The sequence below is a fragment of the Lagenorhynchus albirostris genome, chromosome 15 (assembly GCF_949774975.1).
Source record: "Lagenorhynchus albirostris chromosome 15, mLagAlb1.1, whole genome shotgun sequence".
Classification (NCBI taxonomy): Eukaryota; Metazoa; Chordata; class Mammalia; order Artiodactyla; family Delphinidae; genus Lagenorhynchus; species Lagenorhynchus albirostris.
In genome coordinates, this window is record NC_083109.1 from 23,665,185 (window position 1) to 23,691,432 (window position 26,248).

Below are 26,248 nucleotides of genomic sequence, written 5' to 3' on the forward strand. Positions count from 1 at the left end.
TCTGTCCCCAGTGGCTAAGGTTGGTTCAGTGGGTTGTGTAGGCTTCCTGGTGGAGGGGACTAGTGCCTGTGTTCTGGTGGATGAGGCTGGATCTTGTCTTTCTGGTGGGCAGGTCCACGTCTGGTGGTGTGTTTTGGGGTGTCTGTCGACTTATTATGATTTTGGGCAGCCTCTCTGCTAATGGGTGGTGTTGTGTTCCTGTCTTGCTAGTTGTTTGGCATAGGATGTCCAGCACTGAAGCTTGCTGGTCGTTGAGTGAAGCTAGGTGCTGGTGTTGAGATGGAGATCTCTGGGAGATTTTTGCCGTTTGATATTATGTGCAGCTGGGAGGTCTCTTGTGGACCAGTGTCCTGAAGTTGGCTCTCCCACCTCAGAGGCACAGCACTAACTCCTGGCTGCAGCACCAAGAGCCTTTCATCCACACAGCTCAGAAGAAAAGGGAGAAAAAGTAGAAAGAAAGAATTAGTAGAAGTAGAAAGAAAGAAAGAAAGGAGGGAGGGAGGGAGGGAGCAAGGAAGGAAGGAGGGAAGGAAGGAAAAAAAGAAAGAAAGAAGATAAAGTAAAATAAAATAAAGTAAGATAAATATAATAAAGTTATTAAAATAAAAAATTATTATTAAGAGGAAAAAAAAACAAAAATACGGATGGATAGAACCCTGGAACAAATGGTGGAAGCAAAGCTATACAGACAAAATCTCACACAGAAGCATACACATACACACAAAAAAAGGAAAAGAGGAAAGAATAATAAATCTTGCTCTCAAAGTCCACCTCCTTAATTTGGGATGATTCGTTGTCTATTCACGTATTCCACAGATGCAGGGTACATCAGGTTGATTGTGGAGCTTTAATCCGCTGCTTCTGCGGCTGCTGGGAGAGATTTCCCTTTCTCTTCTTTGTTCTCACAAGCTCCCAGGGGCTCAGCTTTGGATTTGGCCCCGCCTGTGAGTGTAGGTCGCCGGAGTGCGTCTGTTCTTTGCTCAGACAGGACGTGGTTAAAGGAGCCGCTGATTCGGAGGCTCTGGCTCACTCAGGTCGGGGGTAGGGAGGGTCCTGCAGCGGCAGAGGCCAGCGTGACGTTGCACCAGCCTGAGGCGTGCCGTGCGTTCTCCTGGGGGAGTTGTCCCTGGATCCCGGGACCCTGGCAGTGGCGGGCTGCACAGGCTCCCCGGAAGGGGTGTGTGGATAGTGACCTGTGTTCGCACACAGGCTTCTTGGTGGCGGCAGCAGCAGCCTTAGCGTCTCATGCCCGTCTCTGGGGTCCGCGCTTTTAGCCACGGCTCGCGCCCGTCTCTGGAGCTCCTTTAAGCGGCGCTCTTAATCCCCTCTCCTCGCGCACCAGGAAATAAAGAGGGAAGAAAAAGTCTCTTGCCTCTTCTGCAGGTCCAGACTTTTCCCCGGACTCCCTTCCGGCGTGGCGCACTAACGCCCTGCAGGCTGTGTTCACGCTGCCAACCCCAGTCCTCTCCCTGCGCTCCGACCGAAGCCCCGCCCGCTCCGGCGGGGGAGCAGACAAGCCTCTCGGGCTGGTGAGTGCCGGTCGGCCCTGATCCTCTGCGCTGGAATCTCTCCGCTTTGCCCTCCGCACCCCTGTTGCTGTGCTCTACTCCACGGCTCCGAAGCTCCCCCTCTCCGCCACCCGCAGTTTCCGCCCGCGAAGGGGCTTCCTAGTGTGTGGACACTTTTCCTCCTTCACAGCTCCCTCCCGCTGGTGCAGGACCCGTCCCTATCCTTTTGTCTCTGTTTTTTTTTTCTTTTGCCCTAACCAGGTACGTGGGGGGTTTCTTGCCTTTTGGGAGGTCTGAGGTCTTCTGCCAGCGTTCAGTAGGTGTTCTGTAGGAGTTGTTCCACGTGTAGATGTATTTCTGGTGTATCTATGGGGAGGAATGTGATCTCCACGTCTTACTCTTCCGCCATCTTCCCGGAAGTAAATAAATTTATTTTTAAAAAACCTTTTAAATGCAATGCTGAGCTTCCAAGAAAGTAAGAGATTTTAGAGTGGAAAAAAAAAAGAGAATAAAAGCAGGAACTGCTTTAAAACGTACCCAGGATTTTGTTCTTATCCATGTTTGGTGAAGCCAACAGATCAGGAGATGGTTGCCATTGAAAAGATAGTCTGTTGTTTCAGTTTTCTGTGTGTGGGGGGTGGTGGTGCATGCTGTACCCTGCAGGGCCACACGGGGAAGCATGAGGGCCAGTTCAGAGGCAGAAGGAGGAAGGGAAGTGTGAGGGCCAGAGCCTTTATTGTGGTTTCTGCAGTAAAGGCAGGACAAGGCAGTGTAAGCAGGCTTAGGATTGGCTAGTTTGAATAATTCCTGTGGGCTCTGGGGTACGGGGGCTGTCTCACTGTCTCTTGTTGTCTGGAACCTGGCCCTGAGGATGATTAGGGCAGAGGAATATTACTTCCTGGAGTATAAGAGCCAGATAGAGGAGGTGGTTGGACATTGTATGGGCTCTAGATTGGTTGGTTTGTATATGAAAGGTGCTCTGGCAGGTGTGTTGTTTGCTAACTCTAGGAATTAGTATCCCTGACAGGTGCAGTTTCTCCCGGGCCAGTATGGCTCCAGATACCACAGCATCAAGATTACAGAAAACAAGAAAATATAGTTAATAACAGGGACCTAGGGAAAAGGAATGCTAAAGCTGGCTTTCACCCCACACTTACTGCTGACCTGGGAAACCTCATCTTCCTCGTGGATGGTTGACAGGCAGTGAGGACAGAAGATGAAGTCCTGGGGCTACCTAGGGGAGGAGTTTGACTGAACGGCCTTATATAAAGTGGAGCCCCCAAAATTACACCCTCTGCATAAGGATGAACAAAAATAGGAACTTGAAAGGCAGAAGGAGACACCAAGGAAACTTGCCTGTCTTAAACTTGGCATTGGTTAGAGGGGAAAAAGTTTCCCCTAGCATCCATGACCACAAGCTGGCTCTAATACAGTTCAGGGCCTGAGTTCCCACCATCTGTGTGATCCCCAAAACCTCAAGTGGAGGATTTATTTTAAAGTGGCTGCAGGCTGGTAGTTTGCCTAGGAAACTGGCAGGAGTGAAAACAAGCTCTCTCTGGCAGAGAACACCCACAACAGCCCCTCAGCATGAGTTAAACGAAACATGAATCATGATTAAAAAGTACTGAAATATAAAGAAAAAAGCCACCATGGGAGGGTGGGAGGGAGACGCAAGAGGGAGGAGATATGGGGATATATGTATATGTATAGCTGATTCACTTTGTTATAAACCAGAAATGAACACACCACTGTAAAGCAATTATACACCAATAAAGATGTTTAAAAAAAAAAAGTCACCATGAGTAAGAATTAGCAAAAATAACAACACATTCCAGACCCCCAAGGTCGTTGATATTGGAATGACTAGATAGAGAATGTAAAATAAGTATATATGAAACGTTTAAAGAAATAAAAGAATGAATTTAAAATGAGCAAGGAACAAGAGACTACTAAAAATAAACAGCAAGTTGAAAGGCCCAGTTAGAATGTTTAGAAATTAAAAGTGTAATGTTTTTAAACTTAAAACTCAATAATGGAGCAAAAAATTTGAACAGTCACTTCACAAAAGCAAATATATATATAAGGCCAATAAGCACATGCAAAGATGCTCAACGTGCTTCATCAGCAGGGAAATGCAAATTAAAACCACAATGAGCTACAATTTCACAAGCGCTAGATTGACGAAAATAAAAAGACTGACGATACCAGGTGTGAAAGATGTGGGGCAACTGGAACTCTCATACATGGCAGGTAGGAGTGTAAAAAGACTAAAAATATATTGCTGTGTATAAATTATACTTCAGTAATTTATGCATAAGTTATGAATTTACTTAATTACACAGTTATCAAAAACAGAAAAAGTAAGTTTTCTAAATATAGTTTAAACCATGCAATATAGTGCTATATATTGCTTAGGGACGTATGTATATGTAGTAAAAGTATTTTTCCTTTTTTTTTTCTGTGAGTGAGAAACCCCAAATAAAGGGTCTGGCTACTTCAGGGATGAAAAAGGAATTAAGTCAGGTCAGGGGGACTCAGGAGACTCAGGGGACATTTGTCGGTAGTGTTTAATTTATGAAACAGGGCACACACATGCTCATTGTATTATTTTTTAATACAATTAAAAAATTGTAATTATTTTTATTTAGTTAAAATATTCTTAATTTAAAAAGTAAAAAAAGGAATAAAATGTAAAATATGCTCATTGTAAAAAAATGAAGGTCAAGCAATATGGAAAGTTACAAATTGAATAGTAAGATGTATAAGGGTATACATCTTTCCACATATTTTCTGCTTCATTATATCTTTTGTTATACTTGTATGTCTTAAGTATTTCAGTAATTAATTTGAAAGTAAATAAAAGTCATCTTGTGCAACCTCTCAGCTAACTCCTTGAGGTGGAAGATCTCTCCCTGGTAACTTCCTGTTTACACTCAATCGGAGATTAGGTCCGGCAAGAGCCACCTCGGGTTATGACAATGACATTTCTTTCATTTCCACCCCATACTGTCTCCCTAGGCTACCAACCTGGCTCCTGCGGACGCCAACGGCAAAGCAGACCCCTATGTGGTGGTGAGCGCTGGCTGGGAGCGGCTGGACACCAAGGAGCGCTACATCCTCAAGTAGCTGAATCCCATCTTTGGAGAGTGAGGCTGGGCCCTGGGCTTGGGAATGGAGAGCAACTTTGCCATCCCGCCCTGTGGCTCTCACTCAGGCAGCTGATGTGGTGTGGGGGAATGGACAGAAGCTGTTGAGTCCCCTCACACCCCTACCCCTCACAAGACCACCTCCTAGGGTGTGGAGGTGTTCTCATCACGCTCTCTCCTGGCCAGGGCCCTAGAGCTCAGCATTTCTCTCCCTGCTGAGCCAGAGTTGACCGTGGCTGTGTTTGATCATGACCTCGTGGGTTCTGATGACCTCATCAGAGAGACCCACATTGATCTGGAAAACCGATTCTATAGCCACCACAGGGCGAACTGTGGGCTGGCGTCCCAGTATGACGTCCCAGTATGACGTGTGAGTCCAACAGGGCCCTCAGGAGTCATTCTAAGTCTGACCAAAGACATTCAAGTTCGCATCCCACCTGTCTGTCCAGATCCTTTGATTTCATAGAAGGGGACTCCCCTGCGACCAAGACATTATAGCTTAATGGTCAAGAAATGGGCTTGGGAGTTGGGATCCTGTAACTAATAAGTCACTTGGCTTTCCTGAGCTTCAGTTTCCTCATCTGAAAGACGGGTAATATCAGTATCTCCTTCACAGGAGCACCTGCCATGCATATTTGATTTTCACCGTTACCGTAAGCGAGGGCTAACCTGTCCCGCAGAGGAGTTACAAACCTGGATCCCAAGTCCTCAAGGGCACCCATCCCTGCCCCTGTGCCCAAATACGTTCATATCCTGGATCCAACTGAGGCACATTCCTTTTCTGCCGCAGGGATGGCTACAGTGCCTGGCGTGACGCATTTCGGCCTTCGCAGATCCTGGCGGTGCTGTGCCTACCCTGTGGCCTCCCCCCACCTGAATACCGAGCCGGGGCTGTCAAGGTGGGCAGCAAACTCTGACACCGCCAGAGACCCTGCCCCCAGGTACCAGCCCCTCTCCGCTGCACAGTCCAGAGGGAGCAAGATGGAAGAACAAGGTACAGGGGGGCCCTGGTGCCCAGCCTAGTGTGCCCCAGAAAGAGCCCGCCTCCCTCTGCAAGCAGAGGAGCTGAGTTTGGGCTGAGTAAGGATGATAGTGGAGAGAAAATGGTCTTTGTTGGTGAGTGTGAGATCTCCAGGGAGCCCTAGCGAACCCCTCGGAGCCATAGCTAATTGGGGACACAGGGGTCCCATACAACATAAAATACGGATGCAGAATTTAGCTCATGCTTCATATATGGCCAGTGGTCTGTTCTCTAAACAAGGTCTGCACAGAGGCCACAAAGCCTCCAACCCCACTGTCCCCCTGACTGCTGGCTTTTCACTGGCAAAAGTTGTTAGAGCTTTCTGTGCATTGTGGACTTGCCCTCCCAGCACGTGGGTTTGTCCGATGCAGCAGCTGCCTCAGCCTAGAGCGTCTACTGAGGGCAGGGGGAGGAAGGGAGGAGAGTTGGGAACTGTGCGGAACCCAAGCTCACACACCTCTTGTTGCAGGTAGTGGGGACTCCGAGGTGGCAAGTGAGGTCCCTGAGGAGCCCCAGGCATTGCTGGTGCTGCGGCGCTGGCAGGAGACGCCTGGGCTTGGGATCCAGTTGGTACCTGAGCACGTAGAAACACGGCCCCTCTACCATCGCCGCAGCCCAGGGCTGCTGCAGTTGAAGGAGGGCTCAGCACCCAACCCCAGAACCCCAGGACTCCCACCTGGTCCTGGACCTGGGCCCCCAGGACGCCCTTTCTCCAAGACCTCCACCTGGGCACTGCCACTTTGGACTTCGGCTCCTGATCCTGGTGCCCAGCATCCCCACTCCAGTCTTGGACTTCCATCCTGGACCCCATACCCACACCCTGGACTCTGGTTCTGAAGGATCCCCACCCCTGGGCCACCAAGGCTCAGATCTGGCACTCCCAACCTGACCTCTACCCCAGATTCCTAGGATCTGGACCTGGGAGCAGTAGATCTTACTTTTGATCTCAGCCTTCCACTTCTGGGGCCTCATCTCTGAACCCTCAGGCTAACGTCAACCCTGGAATTCCCAGTTCAGACTCCACCTTCATCCTCATACCCCAGGATCTGCCCTCTTGACCCCAGCTCTTCTCTCCACCTGGGGTAAGGCACAACCTCTGGCCACAGGGCCGTTAGGGGGGTGGGACCCAGCAAGACCCTTTAGCCTCTTCCTGTGCCCCCAGGGATCCCTTCATGTGTGGATTGACATCTTCCCCGGAGATGTGCCTGCCCCACCTCCAGTTGACATCAAGCGTCGGCAGCCAATCAGGTAAGAGAGAGTCCTGGTCCATCCTCCCATGGGGTGGGCACATCTTGGACAGCCCACATCTTGGACAAGGGCTCTCTGAAAACCTGTGCAAGGGCCCCCATGAAGCAGGCAGAGCTGATCCAGGCTTCAGATAGGTGAGCCATTAAATTCCCTTTTTTTTTTTCATAAGCCATTGTGAATTGGGTGTCTGTTACTTGCAACTAAAACAGTCCAAATACCAGTTAACCCCCTTTTGACCTGACCTACTCTGAGTGGAGGGTGTGTGCACTTCAGATGTCAGCAATCTGTCACTTTCTACCTCTGGGCTCTGCTTTCCTTGGTGTCACTCTCATGGAGACTTATGCAGTCTGGGGTCCAAGTGGCTTTTAACAGTGGAGGCTTACATCTTACCAACCGGACCACTTGAGCAGGAAAAAAAAACACGTCTTTCCCAGTTAGAGCAAAAGTCTCGAGCTGGCTCTCATTGGACGAGCTTGGGTCAAATGCTGATTCCTGAACCAACCTTTGTGATCAGGGAGCTGTAATGCATTGACTGGCCAGTCCTGGGTGATGTCGTAGGTGATATACCAACCTCTGGAGCCAGAGAGGGGTTGGTCCGCCCCGCCAGGATAACACAGAGTGACAGTAGTGGGGGTGGAGTGGGAGTCACCAACAGAAAATCAGAGTGCTGTCAACAAGAGAGGGGAAATTGATACGGGGCAAAAGAAAACAATAGATATCCAGGAAACCTCATGACAGACAAGGACAGGGCTCTTTGGGGTAGGATCAAGAATGTCACAGCCCTTCCTTCTGTCCCCCAGGGGCTGCGTGCTGTCATCCCCACGTGGTGTCTCTCTGCAGACTGTCTCTCTCTGCTTGCACAGCACTTTGGCTTGTGGTGGCTCCAGCTCTGCATCTGATGCTTTTTGAGTCAAACTTTCAGGGTCTTGATTCCAAATTTATGGGCGGGAGAAGCCCATTGGCCCAGCTTGGGTCAGCAGACCATTCCTGGTGCCACCCGGGGGGGTGGGGGTGGTCGGTGATACCTGGGCTGTCCCTTCAAGGGACCACAGACATCCTGATCTCCTGGCTGGGCACACATCAGGTGCTCAATGCATGTCAGTGGCCCTGGCCCACGTCCTTCCTGCAGCCCCTCCCAGGACCCCTCTCGAGAGTCTGAAAACCCTCCCCCAATACATCCCTCAGCTATGAGCTCAGAGTCATCATCTGGAACACGGAGGGTGTAGTTCTGGATGATGCAAACCCACTCACTGGAGAGATGTCGAGTGACATCTACGTGAAAAGGTAGGCCTACAGGCCGAGCGGCCACATGGCTGTGTACTGAGGTGAGATTTCGAACAGGGGCTTGGGCCCTGGGCTGAGCCAGAGCTCTGTCCCCTAAGCCCTCGATGGCGCCCGGAGCTGGGTGGAGGGACCAGTCTGGTGGTGAGTGGAGGGGCAGGCTAGGTGAGGAGCCGGTTTCTGGGCTCCGTCCAGCACGGATGCCCATCCCCTCCGCCTGCACCTTTCCCCTGGCTCCAGCTGGGTGAAGGGGCTGGAGCAAGACAAGCAGGAGACAGACGTTCACTTCAACTCTCTGACAGGGGAGGGAACTTCAACGCGCTTCGTGTTCCGCTTTGACTACCTGCCCACCGAGCGAGAGGTGAGCGTCCGTTGCTGGCCTGGACCCTTCGCCCTGGAGGAAGCTGAGTTCTGGCAGCCGTCTGTGCTGGTCCTGCAGGTCTGGGACTATGACTGCATCTCCGCCAACGAACGACTTCCTTGCTACTGCTTAGCTGCCCTCCTACCTCAACCCCTGGCCCCGATTTCTGCCCTCATTGCCCTGTCCCCTCTCTCCTGGGTTCCCTACTCTAACCCAATCCTCAATCCTGGATTTCAGACTCTAGGTCTGCTTTCTGGCCTAATTACTGAACTTATTCAGCTCTGAGCACCATAACCTCCATTTCCACCCAAATCTCCCACTCAATCCTCTAATTTGACCTGAGCTCGGGTTACACTGGACTCGACTCCATGGCCTTTAGTCCCTGCTTTGGCGGTCTGGTCCCATCCTTGGGCCCTGTATCATCAGGGTCTGACAACCTGCTGACATTTGGGCTGTGGTGTGTGGTCCATAGCTGTGGCCTGACTGCCACATTCTAACTTTGGATGCCCCGATTTACAATCCCGCTGTGCTGCCCCTCTCCCAAGATGCTCTCAGCCGTCTTGTCACTTTCTACCTCTGGGCTCGGCTTTCCTTGGTGTCACTCTCAGGGAGGGGAGGTTGGTTCAGATAGACCTTGAGCTCCTGCCTAACCCAGAGAGCTCTGGACCTACAGGATCCTTGGAGCTGCAGCTACCGGACATGGTGTGAGGGGCCTGGGGCCCCGAGCTCTGCTCCGTGTGGCTGGTCCGGGACGGGGCCGGGCCAAGGCGTAATCTGTTTCGCTGCCGCCGCTTGCGGCGCTGGTGGCCTGTAGTGAAGCTCCGGGTGCCGGAGGCTCAGGCTGGCAAGAAGAAGAGGAAGAAGAGGAAGAAGGGCCGGCCAGAAGACTTAAGAGTTCTCGGACTCAGGAGGCAACGTCTACATCCTCACGGTGGGTGCGGCCAGGGCAGGAACCGGGCCAGGCAGGGGCCAGGCCTGAGCCGGCCTAAGAACTTGGCTTCCGTCGCCCCTTTTCCAGGGGAAGGTGGAGGCTGAGTTTGAGCTGCTGACTGTGGAGGAGGCTGAGAAACGTCCAGTGGGAAAGAGGCACAAGGAGCCAGAGCCCTCGGAGAAGCCCAAGGGTGCGGGCGGTGCGGTGCAGGAGGCAGGGCCAGAGCCTGGGGGAGGGGGGAGGGGGCAGCCGGGGGGCTTCCTCATCATTCCGACACCACCTGCTTCCCCGCAGCTGCCCCGAAACCTCCTTCAACTGGTTTGTGAACCCGCTGAAGACCTCCGTCTTCTTCGTCTGGCGCCGGTGCTGGTGCATCCTGCTGCTGCTGGTGACGCTGATCACTGTCTTCCTCCTCCTCGTCTCCTACACCAGGCCTGGCCTGATCAACCAGGTCACCGTCCGCCCCCTCCACCGTCCCTGACTGACCTTGGACACTCATCCCGTAATGCCAGCTCCTCAACTCCTGCCCCTGGTGTCCTTCCCACCAACAGGAACCATCATGGCATTCCCTGCTTTCTCTGTGTAAACCTTACGAGGTATCCACCCTGCCCCCTGAACACATGCTGCATATAATAAATGACACTAGGGGCAGAGAACAGATGTGTTCTTGGGTGGCCTCGGGCGCATGAATGCACAGGATGGGAGGCTGCCCACGTGGCCCTGCTGCCAGGAAGGACAGGGCCCCGCGGCGGGTCACAGCCGAGGAGCCCTGGCCACCGAGGTGTCAGGCCCTCAAGCAGCCCACCTGCTGCACCTGCTCATGCCAGCGGCTGGGTCCCTCTCACCCCACGTGCCGTGGCTTCTGCTGCTCCATTGCAGCTAAGCCCTTTATGTGCTCCGTGAACCTGTACCGACCCTGAGAGAAGGCAGATCACTTAGGACACTTGACTGCAAGTGACAGAAATCCTAACCCAAGCTGGCTTAAGCAAAAAGGGAATTTATTGGCTTACACAGCTGTAATTCCCAGGAATTGGTTGGCTTCAGGTGCTGTTTGTCTCAGGGTTCAAACAATGTCACTAGGACTGGTTCTCTGCCTGAGCTTGGCGCTGCAGTCCTCAGGGGAAGATCATTTGCAGACAGGGTCTCTCCTCAGAAGTGCAGGATGACTGCAGCAACCCCACGTCTCCCCATACTCATGTCCGGAAGGAAAGAAAGCTTTCCTAGGCCTGACAGATGCTAGCTTGCTCTGGGTCACTGGGGTGTGGGTGTGGGATGGGATATGCTGATTGGGGCCCTCCCCTGGGGCTTAGGGTGGGAGATCAGCCCTCTTCCCAAATCACACAAGCTGACAGTGGGCAGGGAGGTTCCCAGAGGAAACCCAGGATACCTTAACAAGGGGGACTGGTTCCTGGGTGACCAATAAAACAAGGCTCACTACAGCTGACAATATCACCCGCAATTCATAAATGAGACAAGGGCCCACCAATAACACGTCCAAGGTCACAGCTCGTAAGTGGCCACATCAGAGCTGGGTCTCATGTCCGGCTGCCTCCAGAAGTTTTGCTGTCATTGCCCTAGTCTGCTTTCTGTCCTCCGCTTCTCCCCCCACTACTGTCTTACACTGAAACTCCCTGAGAAATGACTGGCTGAACTGACCAGCTACTAATGTCCCTGGTTGCCTGGGCTGTGCAGTGGTGAGGTCTCAGGGCCGGTTCCCCACACATCTTAAGGGCTGTAATGGGAAGGCCTGACTAGGTCCAGAGCCAGAGTCTGATGCTAGCCCTGCTTCAGAATGGCCACTGCTACCTTCCCTCCCCGTTTTTCAGTTCTGTGTCCACCCAGGAAATTGCAAAGGACCTGGCTGTACCCTTCTGGGCACCAGGAGCCAGCAGGCACTTGGCACGTCGCAGGGTCAGTGAGCAGGAGGGGATCAGGTGACTGAGCTCAGGGTGGCAGGGAGGGGCCCCAGCTTTAGCCACCACTGAGGTGGCAACCCCCAGCCTGCAGCCAGGGCCTATTACCAGTGGGGTCGGAAACTCACAAGGCTGGGGGCCAGGATGACTCCAGGAAGCTCATCCTGGACAGGTCCATCTAAGCCCTGGGGCTGAACCTAAAAGGCCTGAAGGCCACGGTGGGAGGGACTGATGATGGGGCTGTGGAGTGAACATCAGTCTGGTTTGAATCAAGTCCTATTAAGCAGGGATGTCCACGTGGGCCTCCCAGGGGCACCTGGCTCTGCAAAGTCAGTCCTGACTGCCTTTGATAAGTGGCTGTGATGAGGGTTGTTCCCACGCTCCAGCCAGACCCAAGAACCACACAGAGACCAGCGAGTACTATCACAATCGATAGATTTACCAACCTGGGGCCGCGACTGACTCTTTGCAGAGGGGGTGTGCGGGGTGGGTGGGGTAAGAGGCTGGGAAAATGACCACAAGGCCAAAGGAAAACAGGGACTTGTTGGGGGGGAAGGACGGACAACTATGTTGTCTTCCCTAGATCAATTTTCTTCTGGATGGCTCGAGCCGAGTGGTAGATGAGAGAGTCGATGAGTCCGGCCACTGGGGAGAGAGACGAGGGCTGGCACTGGCCCAGGTGGGCCCTTGGCTTGACCTCCGGGCCTTGTCACCTGACTGGCCAGGCCAGCATCCCCCCGCCTTGGCCCTTGAAGTGCCCCTCCTCCCTCAACCAAAACCTAGTGGGGGGAGTCAAGCTTTATACTCCCCACCAAGCCCTGAACCCCAGACAGACACCCTCAAGCTTCTAACCTGTGAACATGCCCCCGATGATAGCGCACACGCCTGTCAGGAAGTGTGTGAAGGACCTGGCAGAGGGGTGGGGGAGGGTCAGCAGGCACCCCGCTCCCTGCCGGCCCAGGCCCCTCCCTTTCCCTGCCCTCACCTGTGCTTCTCCGTCAGCTTCACCATCATGGGCGAGAGCTCGTACAGCACGAAGACTCCAGGAAGCCCCTGATCGCCCATCAGCCCATTGGCGACCTTCTCATGTCTGGTCACAGAGAACTGATTTGTCCTCAGCACCTGGGACAGGAGGGGAGCCTGGGCCAGGGCTGGGTCTATGACCTGGCTCCCAACCCTGCCGCCCCACCCCTGCTCCTACCCCTGGTGTTGCAGTGCCTTGACTGTGTGGAGAAGAAAACGAGGCCCCACGTTGGAAACAAACACTGCAAGGCCTGGGGACCACCTAGATGCCCTCTCCCAGCCTGACCATCCCAGCTTCCCCTCCAGTCACCAGCTCTTTACAGTTTCTCAATCCCAGCTACGTTTGGTGGACCCTCTCAGTGGGGGTCCAGGGGCGAGAAGCAACTCTCCAAGGCTGTACCACAAGCTCCTGGCGAGGCTGGGCCTGACTTCCTCTCTGCTCAGTCCCTTGCATTCTACCAGTCTGCGGAGATACTGCTCCACAGGCCACAGCAGAGACGGGAGAAAGGGGCATGGGAGGGTTGACCTTGCTAGCTCCTGGCTCAGGGCAGATAACGGGGGACAGTGAGGCAGACAGAGAGTGGACACGGGAGGAGTGGATGGAGGTACTTTGGGCAAGTAGGAAAAGCGCTTTGAAATCTGACAGCCTGGGGCCTGAGCTCTGGCTGTGAGAGCTAATCACCTACCCTCTCTGAGCCTCACCTTGTCACCCATCATATGGGGATAAGAGCAGGACTCCGCTTCCCAGCTTGAAGGAACTCAGGTGCCTGGCACCACGAGGGTGCCCGGATGTCTGAGCTCCCTCAGACTCACCTCCCCATCTACCTTCATGTACACCGTGGGCACCACCTTCACAAAGTACTGGAACATCATGGAGGCTGCAGGGAGAAGAGGGCACTGGGCGTGGGTGCAGGCAGGGCTTGGGTAGCTGGGGGCTACCTCCCAGGCTGGTACCTTGGGGTGCAGTGACGTTGGTGTGGTCCAGGGGGTTCACAATGCCTGGGTAGTCCTCCCCGAATGACAGGTGCTGGATGTAGTGGGTCATGTTGATCTGCAAGCAACACCAGCTCCTGGGTCTTGGAGCACTCGAGGCCCCAAAAGGCCCCTCCCTCTCAAAGGCTCTTCAGACAGGAGCAGACAGGGGCACCTGGGTCTGGGGAGTGGGTGTGTAAAGATGGGCCAAGGGCTGGGCCCTGCCTAGGAGAACCTGCTTGAGACAGGCACCCCCACCCCACCTAGGAAGTCCTTCCTCAGGGTCTGGGGGCTCCTGGGGCTCCAGAGTTTGAGGCTCTGGCTGCACCCACCCATTAGCCAAGCACAGACTGGACATGGGCCCTGTGTGGCAGGTGCTGGCTTTGCCTGGAGGCGCCCCAGATCTCCCAGCTCCGGCGCCTGTCCTGCTCCTGTCTAGATCAAACAGCCATTAGAGGGATCTTTTAAAAAAGTACAAATCTGATTATGTCATAACCCTGCTTAAGGTAAGCCAACAGCCTCCCAACTGCTTGGGAGAAAGTCCAGACCCCCCGGCCGGCCTGCCAACCCTCCAGCCTCATCCTCATCCAACCACATGGCCCTGTTGTTCCTTAGAAGTGCCCCAACCTCACCCCAAGGCTCCCTCTTCCCGGATGCTCTTGTCCAAGCCCATCCCCTGTTTCCAGCCCACGCGGATCTCAGTTCAAAAGTCACCGCCAGTACCCTCGGACCGCACCTCCTGTCAGAACATGGTTTATTTTTCTATATCTGCTCCCCACCCCAGGATGTCTCTACAGAGAATGAAGGCAGCAGCACGCTTCCACCTCCACCCGCCCTCCATGGTTTCTACCTGGTACGTACATTGTCGAGGCCAAAGCTCTGCAGGTCATGGACTAGGAGAGAAGGGAGAAGATGTCAGCAGACGGAGCAGGCTCCCCACACCCTCGCCTGGGCCTCCTCACTCCTCCCTCTGGACTGTGACCCACCTGGCTCGTCCTCTACCCCTCATTCACTCACCAGTCTGGCCCTGCTTGAGGGCAGCCAGAGGGCCTGCCGCAGGCCTGCGTGAGAGTCCATGCCCTCCACAGGCCCCACTTCCTCCCTCACATACACAGGGAGCCCTTCACGGGCATCACTCCAGGCCTTTGCTCCCACCAAGGCCCTGCCTTCATCTCAGGAAAGAAAACCCACTGACTCAGGTTTAACGAGAGCCGATGGCCAATCACTGAACCCCAGAGTGAGGTGGGACCTGAGAATGTAGTCCAAGCTCTTTCCCTGCCTCTTCTGCCCTCACCCTCAACCCACCAAAGGAAATCCCACAGGCAACCTGCACCCTCTGTTCCAGAACAAGCTCTTCCTGCCCTCTAACCCTGATCCCTCCCTGCTACAAGGAACCCCACCTAAAAGATACATCCCACTGCTTTTTATAGTCACCGGGCAGCCATCCCACCCATCCACACCTCCGCCCATCCTGGGAGGGCAGGCTGCCCCAGAAATGGGGGCTTGGCCTCCCTGGGAGGGCAGGGCCACTTACTCTCCACAGCATGTACTGCAGCATGGGGGAGGGAAGAAGAGAGAAGGGAGGAAGAGAAAAAAGATTCAGAGCTTCACAACAAGAACTACAAGAATTACAGACCAAGATATGTGGTAGAAGGGAAGACTGGATATTCCTGCCTCAGCAGCAGGGTCTGGACTCAGCTAACAAGCCTCCTCCTGGTCCCCTCCCCAAAGGAGCCCTTCCCTGGCCAGAGAAGAAGGCAAGGGGTCTTGGGGGCAGAAGTATGGTGGCCTAGGAAGAACAAAAGACCTAGAGCCCAGAGTCACTTTCCTAGCTGTGTGACCTTGGGCAAATCACTTGTCCTCTCTGAGCCTTGGTGTTCCCCTCTGCACAGGGCTGTCCTGAGGACCAGGCAGGATCTAAGATGGGAAAGTACTTGGTAAACTTTACAATCTTCCCCTTTTCTTCCCCAATCAACATAATGTCAGAAACTAGCTCCCAGGCCTTCAGTTCAGCCTCTGGCCTCAGGCAGCTGTAGTTCTGTGTTTCGAACATCCTTCTAGCATATGGAGTGCCTTTTGCCCTGGGCTCCCTGACTATGACAACAGCCCAGACAGAGAAGCAGAGACGCACCACCTGCAGGCCCTGCGCCCACAGCTCCATGCTGATGTCTTCCTAATCCCAGTAAGACCACCCTTCCCCGGCCCCCTCCAGATCCACCTGCCTGCTCCTCTCCCAACACTCAGCCTCATCCCCGACTGCCTTAAAGACCAGCAGGGCCATCTCCATCAGGCTTGTTACTCCTGCTGTCCTTCGTCACCGGGCAGCTCAGGACTGCCAGGGCATCTCTCATCCCCTGGACTCTTGTCACCATGTAGCTCTGTACATTCCCTTAGTATAATCCCAACTCCCATCCCTCCCAGACCCTTCCACGTGCCCTGTTACTCATCAGCAAAACCTCAACATCTTCAACCTCCAAACCTTCCCTCCACCTTGTGCTCTGGCGGCAGCCCAGCTCTCCCTTGAGAGCACTATTTCCCTTGCAGACCCCAAGCAGTGACTATTTCTCTCCCACACCTGTCCTCCTCCTTGGCCTTAAGAGAGGTCCTCCTTGCTCCTTAATGCCATTTCCAGATCACTGTCCCTTGATCTTCCCTAAAAGTCTCCAGGTCTGCAGCTCCTGGAACACTATACCACCTCCCATCCCCATCTGTTTGCTGGAGATCCACACAGAACTGCCAGTCAGTTCTCCCATGCCAGTTCTCAAGAGTTGTAGCCACTGTCACGCTCTCCCATACGACGGTCCTGTCACAATTCCTGGTGATTTCAGCTGCCAACCTACCCAAACCTGTGTAGATCTGCCCTTCCTCCTGTTGTTAAGTTGGGGCTTTCTACACCTCTAAGGCACTATATTCTGTCTTCCTTTTCCTCCTCAAGGACTTCACTCCAGTAAATGTCTCTCTCATCTCCGGAGCATCGCTTCTGCTCTCTTCAGGAGGTAACTTCCGACAGCATATTAACACACTGCTACATCACACATCTTACAAAACCCCCCGTGACTCCACATTTCCCTCCAGCCACAGCCCACTCTCCCCCTTCCCATTAGAACAAAGCCCACAAGCGCTGCCTCTGCTCACTGGCTCCACTCCTCTCCCATTCCCTCCTGAACCACTCAGTGGTGCTTCCTGGCACTTCACCCGAACTGCTCTGTTAAGGTCACAATGACCACTGCCACGTTATACACCCAATGGTCGTTGTACTTGATGTCCAGAAGCATCTGATATGGTTCTGGAAACACTTTCATCCCTTGGCTTTCAGGATGTCTGCTTCACACTCTCATCTCCTCGGTGTTTCTTAGCACTCTCCTCTGCTGCTTCCTGCTGATGCCCTGTCCTCTAATGCTGGGGCCCGGCGCTTAGGCTCCTGAGCTCTCCTGTTTTCCATCTACCCTCACCTCCACCCAGAAGGTGATTCATTCAGTCCCATGGTTTTAATACACTGATGACTCCAACATTTGTATCTCTAGGCCAGACCTCTCCCCTAAACTCCAACCTTGAATGGCCAACTTCTTACTTGACATCTGAGGTGTCTAAAAGGACACCCACATCCCACTGGTCCGAACATGTTGAAAGCGGCTTTATGCCCCCCACTCCAACCATCTAAACCTGTTCCTCTGAGTCATCCCCCATCACTAAATGGTAACTTCATCCTTCTCGCTACTCAAGTAGAAAACTTTGGAGTCATCTTGACTCCTCTTTCTCTCACCTTCGCATCCATCAGCAGCTCCACCTTCAAAATACCCACAGTCACTTCTCACCACATCTACCACCACTCTGGCCCCGCCCCCATCACCTGGTGCCTGAACCGATTGCCGTTAACAGCCTCCTGATCGGCCTCTCTGCCTCTGTCCTCCTCCGCCACACCCCTCACCCAGGCCCGCCGTCTTCTCCACAGAGCAGAGGGCTGCCTGTCTTTTCAAAATTAAGTCAGATCACGTGCCTCTTCTTCAGAGCCCCACGACAGCCTTCCATCTCATGCAGAGCAGCAGCCCGAGTCCCTGCAGTGCCCTCCTGGGCCCTGTTACCTCCCTCATCTTACTGCTAACCACGCAGCTCGGCTAACTGTGCTCCGGCCACCCTCACTTCCTCACTGTGCCCTGAGTTCACCAAGCACATTCCTGCCTTAGGGATTTGCACTTGCTATTCTCTCTGCTTGAAACACCTCACCCCCGTCATCCACATGGCCGGTCCCTTCACTTTCTTCAGGTCTTCACTCAAATGTCATCCATCAGAGTCTTCCCCTGACCATCCGATATGGAATGGTACTCACACACCGTCTCACCCAACCTCTCGGCCCCATCATCCTTATCGTGCCTTTTTTGGGTTTGAGTTACCTAATAGCATCTGATATACATTTTACATACTTATTTATTGTCTGTTTCTTTACTAGAATGTTCTGAGGGCAGGGACTTTTTTTTTCATTAAAAAAAATTTTTTTTGGCTGCATTGGGTCTTCGTTGCTGCGTGTGGGCTTTCTCTAGTTGTGGTGAGCGGGGGCTACTCTTCATTGTGGTGCACAGGCTTCTCATTGCGGTGGCTTCTCCTGTTGCGCAGCACAGGATCTAGGCACACAGGCTTCAGTAGTTGTGGCTCCCGGGTTCTAGAGCGCAGGCTCAGTATTTGTGGCACACGGGCTTAGTTGCTCCGCGGCATGTGGGATCTTCCTAGACCAGGGATCGAACCCGTGTCGCCTGCATTGGCAAGTGGATTCTTAACCACTGTGCCACCAGGGAAGTCCCAGGGACTTTGTTTTGATCGCTGCTGTATCCTTAGCACCTAGACTAGCACATGGCGCACAACAGGTGATTACTAAATATCTAGTGAATGTACGAATGAATAAATGAATGAGAATAAATCTCATTTATTCATCCTTGTGAACAACCCTGTAAGGTAGGCACTATTTCAGGCCCATTTTATAGAAGAAATTGAGTAGGGCTCAATACGTATTAAATACGACACAGCGTGGGAGAGGCAGAACCTGGGTTCCAAACCAGCTCTGCTTCCCCCAAAGCCTCACACACAGGTCATCTGATACTGGGGGCTACCATTTAAATAAGTACCTACCACAAGCCAGGCTCTATGCTATCATCTTTAACCTGCCCAAATAGCATAGGAGATGAGTACTATCAGCCCCACTTTAAAAAGGAGGAAACTGAAGCTCAAAAAGTTAAGGAAATTTCTCAAAGTTTCAGACAGCCTGTAAGGTCTAAAACTGAAATCTGAAGCCAGGCAGTTTGGCTCCTCAGCCTGTGCTCTTAACTGTTTACCAAACTGCTGCCCTGGGTTCAGGGTCTGCTCTGGGCCAAAGACAAAAGAGCAGGAGGCAGCCGAAGGGGCACTCAAACTCGCCAGGTATTCAGGGGCTAAAGCTCCCAGCTGATGTCGGGTCACTTACCGTGCACGTGGGACTGCTGGAAGCTCTTCCCGGGGGCAAAGTGGAAGTTTCCCGCCACCTGTAGGGGAGATGCCCTCTCATTCTCCAGCCGTTTCCTCCCTTCCCTTTGTCCCCTCGATTCACAGTGGAGTGGGGCCAACCCACAGCCCAGCTGGCCCTGTCCCGCCTCGGCTCCTCCTGTACCTTGTTGACTTCCAAGAAGCCGTACACCTGGCAGCCTTCATTCTTCTGCTCCTGCATCTTCTGGCTGAAGCCCTCTCGCCGGCACTGCTCAATAGTGTCTGGGTTCTTGAAGGCCCAGCCTCGACGGCGATATGCCTCCCGCACATCCTCACAGGAGTTACAGCACCTGTAGGGGAGGAGGTGCAGGGAGAGAATGTCAGAGAGGCACAGAAACAGTGACGGCACCTTGGGAAATGAAGCAGTTCTGCCCACTAATGAAGCCTCTGCCAGCCTCAGCCCTGACCATCCAGTGTTCTCAAAGTATGTTTCCTCAGTGGCAGCAGGACTGTTAAAAATACATATTCCCATTTTCTTTGGGGTGATGAAAAGTTTTAGATCAGATTGTGGTGATGGCTGCACAATGCTATGAATGTAGTTAATACCACTGGATTGCACATATGAAAATGGTTAAAATGGTAAATTTGATGTCATATATATTTTACCTAAAAAATTTTTTTAAAACTACATATTCCCAGGCCCTGCCCTAGACCTGGTGAATCAGCCTCTCACGGGTGAGGGCCTGAGAAACAAACCAGCAGTTACCATATATGGAAGGCTTAATTAATAACCTGTGCTGGGCCCTCCATCTCACTGCTTTACATACATATTCCTTATGTGACTCTTATGAGAAAGGTGCCATTATGGTCCCCCTTCACAAGAGAGGGTTACGTAGCTTGGCCCAAGGACCCATGGGTAGAACCCAGGCAGCTGGACTCCAGAGACTACCTCTGAACCAGAGCAAGGACCACTTCAACTTCGTCCCCAGCTCTGCAGCCCCCAGGTAGGGCCTGGCCACAGAGCCTCAGTCGCCTGCACCAGGATCAGGGACCAAGGCTGCAGCCTGTCCCATCCGGTCTAAATTCTTGGTCTAAACCACAGAGTCCAACAAAGGCTGAGGATGACTGACAAAAAGCACCTGATGGGGGCCCAGCTCCCCACCCCCCACCCCGACCCCCGACCCTGGCTCACTTGATGTCTTCCGTCTCGGCACCATAGCAGCTCTCACAGCGATTAGGGTCCAGGGAATCAGGGTCAAACACCTTCATCTCAACTTTCCCGAGCTCTAAGGGGAGGGCAGAGGCAGGGGCATCAGCTGGGGGCAGGCACAGTGAAATCTATACCCCTAACCCTTGCATGGGCCCTTTGGGTTAATAAACATTATAACAGCTAATATTTACATCATGTATACTATGTGTCAGGCACTAAGCATTTCTACACATATATTATTTCTTTTAATAATGGTAATAGTAATAAAACAGTAACAGTGAATACTAAATATTAGCTGAGTACAGGTCGGTGTACTTTACATATATTGTCTCTTTTCAACCCCACAATGACTGTGAAGGTGGAGGTTATTATCCGCATAGTACTTGAGAAGGTGCTGAGGCTCAGAGATGAAAAGTGATTTCGCCCAATGCAACACAGTAAGTGGCAGATTTCAGCTCTAAATCCAAAGCGTAAGCCCTTAACCATGGCGCTTGTCCTCAGACTGCTCTCTCTACACCTGGCTCCCTGCCTTTAACTACCTCAACATAACTGGTGATTTCAATATTCAATACCCTGATCTCCTGTCCTCCAATAATCTTTCTATTTTTGTCATCCAACCTCAGCCACGCATTTCCATACTCAGTTATTACCAGTTACCACAAACCTTCCAAAATTCAATTTCAAGTATCCCAATCTTCAATCTTATCCTCATTTTCCCACATCACTCTCTCTGGTACCCAGAATCTACCAATTCTTTGACACCACTGACACTATCACCCCTTCACATCGTCACTTCCCTCCGTGTTTAAATTTTATGGTCCGAATGAGGAATGAACAGTCTCTTCAATAAATGGTGCCAGGAAAACTGGATATTCACATGTAAAAGATTGAAATTATACCCCTCTTTTATACCACTCACAAAAATTAACTCAAAATGGATTAAAGAATTAAATGTAAGACTTGATACCATAAAACTCCTAGAAGAAAACATAGGGAAAGAACTCCTTGATATTGGTCTTGGCAATGGTTTTTTGGACATGACACCAAAAGCACAGGCAACAAAAGTAAAAATAAGTGCAACTACATCGAAGTAAATAGCTTCTGCACAGCAAAGAAACAATTAACAAAATGAAAAGACAACCTATGGAATGGGAGAAATATTTGCAAATGATCTATCTGATAAGGGGTTAATATCTAAAACATGTAAGGAACTCATATAACTCAACAGCAAAAAAATAAATTTATTCAATTAAAAATGGGCAAAGGACTTGAATAGACATTTTTCAAAAGAAGACATACAGGTGGTCAACAGGAACATGAAAAGGTGCTTAACAACACTAATCATCAGAGAAATGCAAATAAAAACCACAAGATATCACCTCACACCTGTTAGAATATCTATTATTAGAAAAAACAAAAACAAAAATGAAGTAAGTATTGATGAGAAAGTGGAGAAAAGGGAACCCTTGTGCACTGTTGGTGGGAGTGTAAATTGGTACAGCCATTATGGAAAACAATATGGAACTTCCTCAAAAAACTAAAAATAGAATTACCATTTGTTCCAGCACTCCCATTTCTGGGTATAGATACAAAAAAAGAAAAGAAATCAGTATCTTGAAGAGATATCTGTATTCCCATGTTTATTGCAGCATTATTCACAACAACCAAGACAAAAAACAACCTAAGTGTCCCTCAGCAGATGAATGGATAAGGAAAATGTGGTTTGTTTGTGTGTGTGTGTGTGTGTGTGTGTGTGTGTGTATGGTGTGTATATATATATGGTGTGTATATATATAATGAATATTACATATATCATATATATTAGAATATTTTATATATATCATATACATATATTGGAATATTATTCAGTCATTAAAAAGAAGGAAATCCTACCATTTGCAACAACATGGATAAACCTTGTGGCCATTATATTAAGGGAAATAAGTCAGATAGAGAAAGACAAATACTGTATGATCTCATTTATATGTAGAATCTAAAAAAACCAAATTCATAGAAACAGAGAGTAGACAAGTGGCTGCCAGGGGCTGGGGTATAGGGGAAATGGGGAAATGTTGGTCAAAGGGTACAGACTTTCACTTATAAGATGAATAAGTTCTAGGGATCTAATGTACAGCATGGTGACTATAGTTAACAATATTGTACTATATACTTGAAAGCTGCTGAGAGTACATCTTTTTTTTTTTTTTTTTTTTTTTTTTTGCGGTACGCGGGCCTCTCCCACTGCGGAGCAGAGGCTCCGGATGCGCAGGCTCAGCAGCCATGGCTCACGGGCCCAGCCGCTCCGCGGCATGTGGGATCTTCCCAGACCGGGGCACGAACCCGTGTCCCCTGCATCGGCAGGTGGACTCTCAACCACTGCACCACCAGGGAAGCCCCTGAGAGTACATCTTAAATGTTCTCACCACATACACAAAAAAGGTAACTGTGAGGTAGTGGATGTGTTAGCGAACCCTATTGTGGTAATCATCTTATAACAAATATGTATGTTAAATCATCATGTTGTATACCTTAAACTTACACGATGGTATATTTCAATTATATCTCTACAAGGCTGGAAAATAAATTCTCTGGTCCACTGCTGCAATTATTCTCTTGCACATAATCACAAGTCATTTGTTCCTCTCTCCCTTTGTCGTACAAGTCTAGCAAAACTTAAATCCTAGTTGAGTTCAACTCCCTGTGCCTACTTCTTTCCTGTGCCTCCCTTAAGACTGCCTGGCAATCCTACTTTCTTTGAATAATCAGTTCACTATCCCATTCCCCACGATGACTAATTTCTATCTTTTCCCCTTTCCTTGGGCTTCCAAAATCCCTTCCCCTTTCTCCACTCTTAGCTAATGACTTTGCTTTCAATTTCCACTAAAAAAAGAGAAGCAACAGAACCTCACTTCATCTCAACACCAAAACCTCACTTCATCTCAACACCAAACCTAGTAACCCACATGCACTCTCTTCCAGCCTCCACCCTACTTCTCCGCTGTCTCACAGCAAGACTCCTGGAAGGGTCATCTATACTTGATGTCTCCACTTCCTTTTCTACTCTTTGGTTAGATTTTCATCCCCAACAGTATCAAAACTAATCCTTTCAGTCTCCAGTGACCTCCGTGTTGCCAACTGCAATGGTCAGAACAGCCCAACCAAGTCACTCCTGAATTCCTGACCCATAGAAACTGAAAAAAAAATGTTTGTTGTGGTAAGTCACTAACTTTGGGGGTTACTTGTTATGCAGTAGTGGATATATATTCCCCCACCTCTCCCACCTACACACACAAATCCTCTTCCTCCTTTCTGGTCATCAAGTCATTCATTTCCTCAGACCAAAGCCTTGGAATCAACCTTGACCCAACACCCAATCCTACAGCCAATTCTATTGGTTTTACTGGTGTTCAACATATATTTGTTGAACAAATAAATGATAAAGCTCACCAACAGAGGAATCCCTAAGGTGTGAAAAATCATAGCTTTCAGGAAGGTTTTGTTATGGAGGAAAACTGACTTAATGGAGGCATTGGGAGGACACCCAGAGAGAAGAAAGGAAGCTAAAAGTGAACAGACACTCTGTACTAGGCATTGTACACATATTACTTCATTTGATCCTACAATTCCACGTGGTGGGTACAACTGTTTATCATCACTTAATAGCTGAGGTCACAGACGGCAAGAGACAAAGTTACATCCGAACGCAGGCAATCTAACCCAAGAACAAACTCAACCTTAAGCCATCCTTCATTCCAAGAGGGAAGAGCATTCAGGGCTGAAGTCAGTCTATGGGACAGGGAAGCAACACCCAGAGAAGCGTGGGTCCACCTAGAGGAGTTCTGCCAAGGCAACAGCACATAGGATCCATCCTCAAACTTCTGTTACTCAAGACCACAACAGGCAGGGATTGGGGACCTCTGAGAATGACAGCCCTGAAGAGTACTCTTCTCAATACTAGGCTAGAAAACTGGATTTCAGCCCACTCTGATTCTTAATAGCTGGGGGACCCTAGGCAAGCCACTTGACTTCTCTGGGTCCTAGATGTTTCATTTGTCACTGGGCCGGTCACAGCCCACTTGCCAGAAGGTAGTGCTTGGGCTTGTCCAGCTCTGGGATTTGAGATCTGGTCTCTTCCCCCCAGTTACCATGACGTTCCGCCTCTGAGCTCACGGGAAAGCCATCCTTATCTAGCCGTTTTTTGAACAGGTTGTGTTCCACATCCAGCTGCTGCTCCCCAGCAACATCCATGGCATCAATGCTCAGATCTGGAAGCAGGAAATCAGGGTAAGGTACTGGGAACCTAAGGGCAAGGGAATCTGGGTTTTGGAGGGTAATGGGGATGCTGGGCTTGTCTTGGGGCAGCAGTGGATTAGGGGAAGGAGGTTGTCCTGGAGTCCTGTCCAGAACCTAAGGCTGGAGGTGTGAACCTGGAAGCCCACCTGAGAACCCTGGGACTTGCAACTCCCACCCATGGTGAGGTACTCACAGGCACACGGCATGTGTGGAAAAAGCACATTGATGTTGATCTTCAGTTTATCTCCCCGTGACTTGTCCACGTAGAGTTCAGGATGCACCTGGGGCAGGACGACCTCGGTAAGATTTGGCCCCAAGCCTCTTTTTCCCCATTCCCATCCCCTAAAGCGCCTACCTCTAGAACGCCAAGCCCCGCCCACGTACTAGGCCCCGCCCCTTACCTCAGTGGTGAGGTAATACTGCAGCTCGGACAGGAACAGTAGCAGCATGAGAAGGCCACTGACAATGGTCACTGCGGGCAGGGAGCGAGGGTCAGGAGGGCCTCTGTTCCTCTTCCTCAGCCCCTGGCAGGCCGGGCAGGTTCCAGGCGCCCCAGCCAACCTCTAGGACACCCCACTCCCCGCCACCCCGACCCCGCCACGGCCTACCCGTGGCGCCCCCGCAGGTCTTAACCCGGAAGTCCTCCAGAGTCTTGGGGTAGGCATCGAACTGCTTCAGCTTCCCCAGCGCCTCCATGGGGACCAGCCGGAAAGAGGACGCCAACCTGCCCGCCCGCCTGCCCGCCCCTGCAGCCTCCCGCTTCCGGCTGAGCTTGAGCCACGCCCCCTCTCTGCACGCAGGCGCAGCAATGCGTACGCTCGGCCCCACCCTTCGCCCTCGTTCTCACGCAGGCCGCCCCGCCCTTCCGTGCTGTCGGCACTACTGTCCAGCGGCTAAAGAGGGCTCCAGCGGTAAGGGAGCGAGGGAAGGCGGGGTGGGGGGTAAGTCTTCTGCGGAACAGGGTCCCCGGAGGAGGACTCCGCCGGGTAGACACAGTAATAGCAGCATTCGCTTGCCTTGCGCCAGGAACTGCGCCTCGAGTTTCACATGAGACTCTTGGAACTTGGAAGCTCCTAGAACAGTGGTTTTCAGTCTCCCCAAGCGGCAGCCCCATTATCACCTGGAATTGGTTAGAAATGCAAGTTATCGTGCCCCGACACAAACCTGATGAATCAGAAACTCTAGGAATGGCTCCCAGGTGATTCCCTGCAGTTACAGCTTGAGAATCACCTCTGTAAAGTAGGTGTGACTTTTTTTTTTTTTTTTTTTTTGCGGTACGCGGGCCTCTCGCTGTTGTGGTCTCTCCCGTTGCGGAGCACAGGCTCCGGACGCGCAGGCCCAGCGGCCATGGCTCACAGGCCCAGCCGCTCTGCGGCATGTGGGATCTTCCCAGACCGGGGCACGAACCGGTGACCCCTGCATCGGCAGTCAGACTCTCAACCACTGCGCCGCCAGGGAAGCCCAGGTGTGACTTTTAAATCCATTTTCTGAAGGAGAAACTGTGGCCTGGAGATCACAGGAATTAATGGCAGGGCCTGATTCCAACCCATTTCTTCTGGACCTCAAAGCACTCTAGGAGCCAGGGCCTCTGGGGTTGATTTTACCGAAACAGCCTGAGCACGGTAAAATGGCCTGAACTGTCCCATGACCATATTGTACTTGCCTTATAATCATTGTCAAAACATTGGGTTGGCCAAAAAGTTTTTGGCCAACCCAATAGCTAGGGGTGGGGGTCTTCTTTGGGTATTGGATATTGATGCCTACATAGAGAGGAGATGACAGCCAGATGAGGCCTCAATAAAAAGATGGAGTCCCGACAGAGCTAGACCCATAGGAAAAGGTTAGTCTGGAAAAAAATTATCCACTTGTATAGGAAGAAAAAGAGAAGGC

The 26,248-nt window shown here is 51.5% G+C and overlaps 1 protein-coding gene and 1 pseudogene across 9 annotated transcripts; one reads left to right on the top strand and one right to left on the bottom strand.

The window, feature by feature from the left end:
* The window catches only part of LOC132505696 (fer-1-like protein 4), a 48,302-nt pseudogene extending 38,160 nt beyond the window's left edge, over positions 1 to 10,142 (top strand).
* A 335-nt stretch (positions 10,143 to 10,477) lies between these two features.
* Positions 10,478 to 25,123, bottom strand: ERGIC3 (ERGIC and golgi 3). Of its 9 annotated transcripts, XR_009535826.1 has the most exons (15): positions 24,967 to 25,123; positions 24,760 to 24,830; positions 24,552 to 24,639; positions 24,211 to 24,330; positions 20,048 to 20,141; positions 19,040 to 19,205; positions 18,857 to 18,914; positions 14,939 to 14,953; positions 14,266 to 14,297; positions 13,387 to 13,483; positions 13,246 to 13,310; positions 12,395 to 12,549; positions 12,262 to 12,317; positions 11,856 to 12,054; positions 10,478 to 10,679 (listed from the first exon to the last, which is right to left on the bottom strand). XR_009535826.1 is itself a non-coding variant. In XM_060125050.1 (14 exons), exons 1-14 carry the CDS (start codon positions 25,052 to 25,054, stop codon positions 11,975 to 11,977), a joined length of 1,167 nt encoding a protein of 388 aa, XP_059981033.1. In that variant the 5' UTR covers positions 25,055 to 25,123; the 3' UTR covers positions 10,478 to 11,974. The 9 variants fall into 9 exon arrangements, 6 of the variants coding, with proteins under 6 accessions (XP_059981033.1, XP_059981031.1, XP_059981034.1 ...); XR_009535828.1 differs by lacking the exon at positions 12,262 to 12,317 and adding an exon at positions 13,737 to 13,839 and having other exon boundaries at positions 10,478 to 12,054; positions 12,395 to 12,531; XM_060125050.1 differs by having other exon boundaries at positions 10,478 to 12,054; positions 12,395 to 12,531.
* Positions 25,124 to 26,248: the final 1,125 nt, after the last annotated feature.

What these genes read in the sequence shown, in the direction of transcription:
- ERGIC3 (XM_060125048.1), bottom strand. Translation starts at nt 25,054, where the DNA reads ATGGAGGCGCTGGGGAAGCTGAAGCAGTTCGATGCCTACCCCAAGACT. An exon ending in GACCTGCGGGGGCGCCACGG is followed by an intron (nt 24,831 to 24,966) that starts GTAGGCCGTGGC and finishes CCCTGCCCGCAG; the next exon opens with TGACCATTGTCAGTGGCCTT. An exon ending in ACATGAAGGTAGATGGGGAG is followed by an intron (nt 12,550 to 13,245) that starts GTGAGTCTGAGG and finishes GCCCTGGCCCAG; the next exon opens with GCTCCCCTCCTGTCCCAGGT.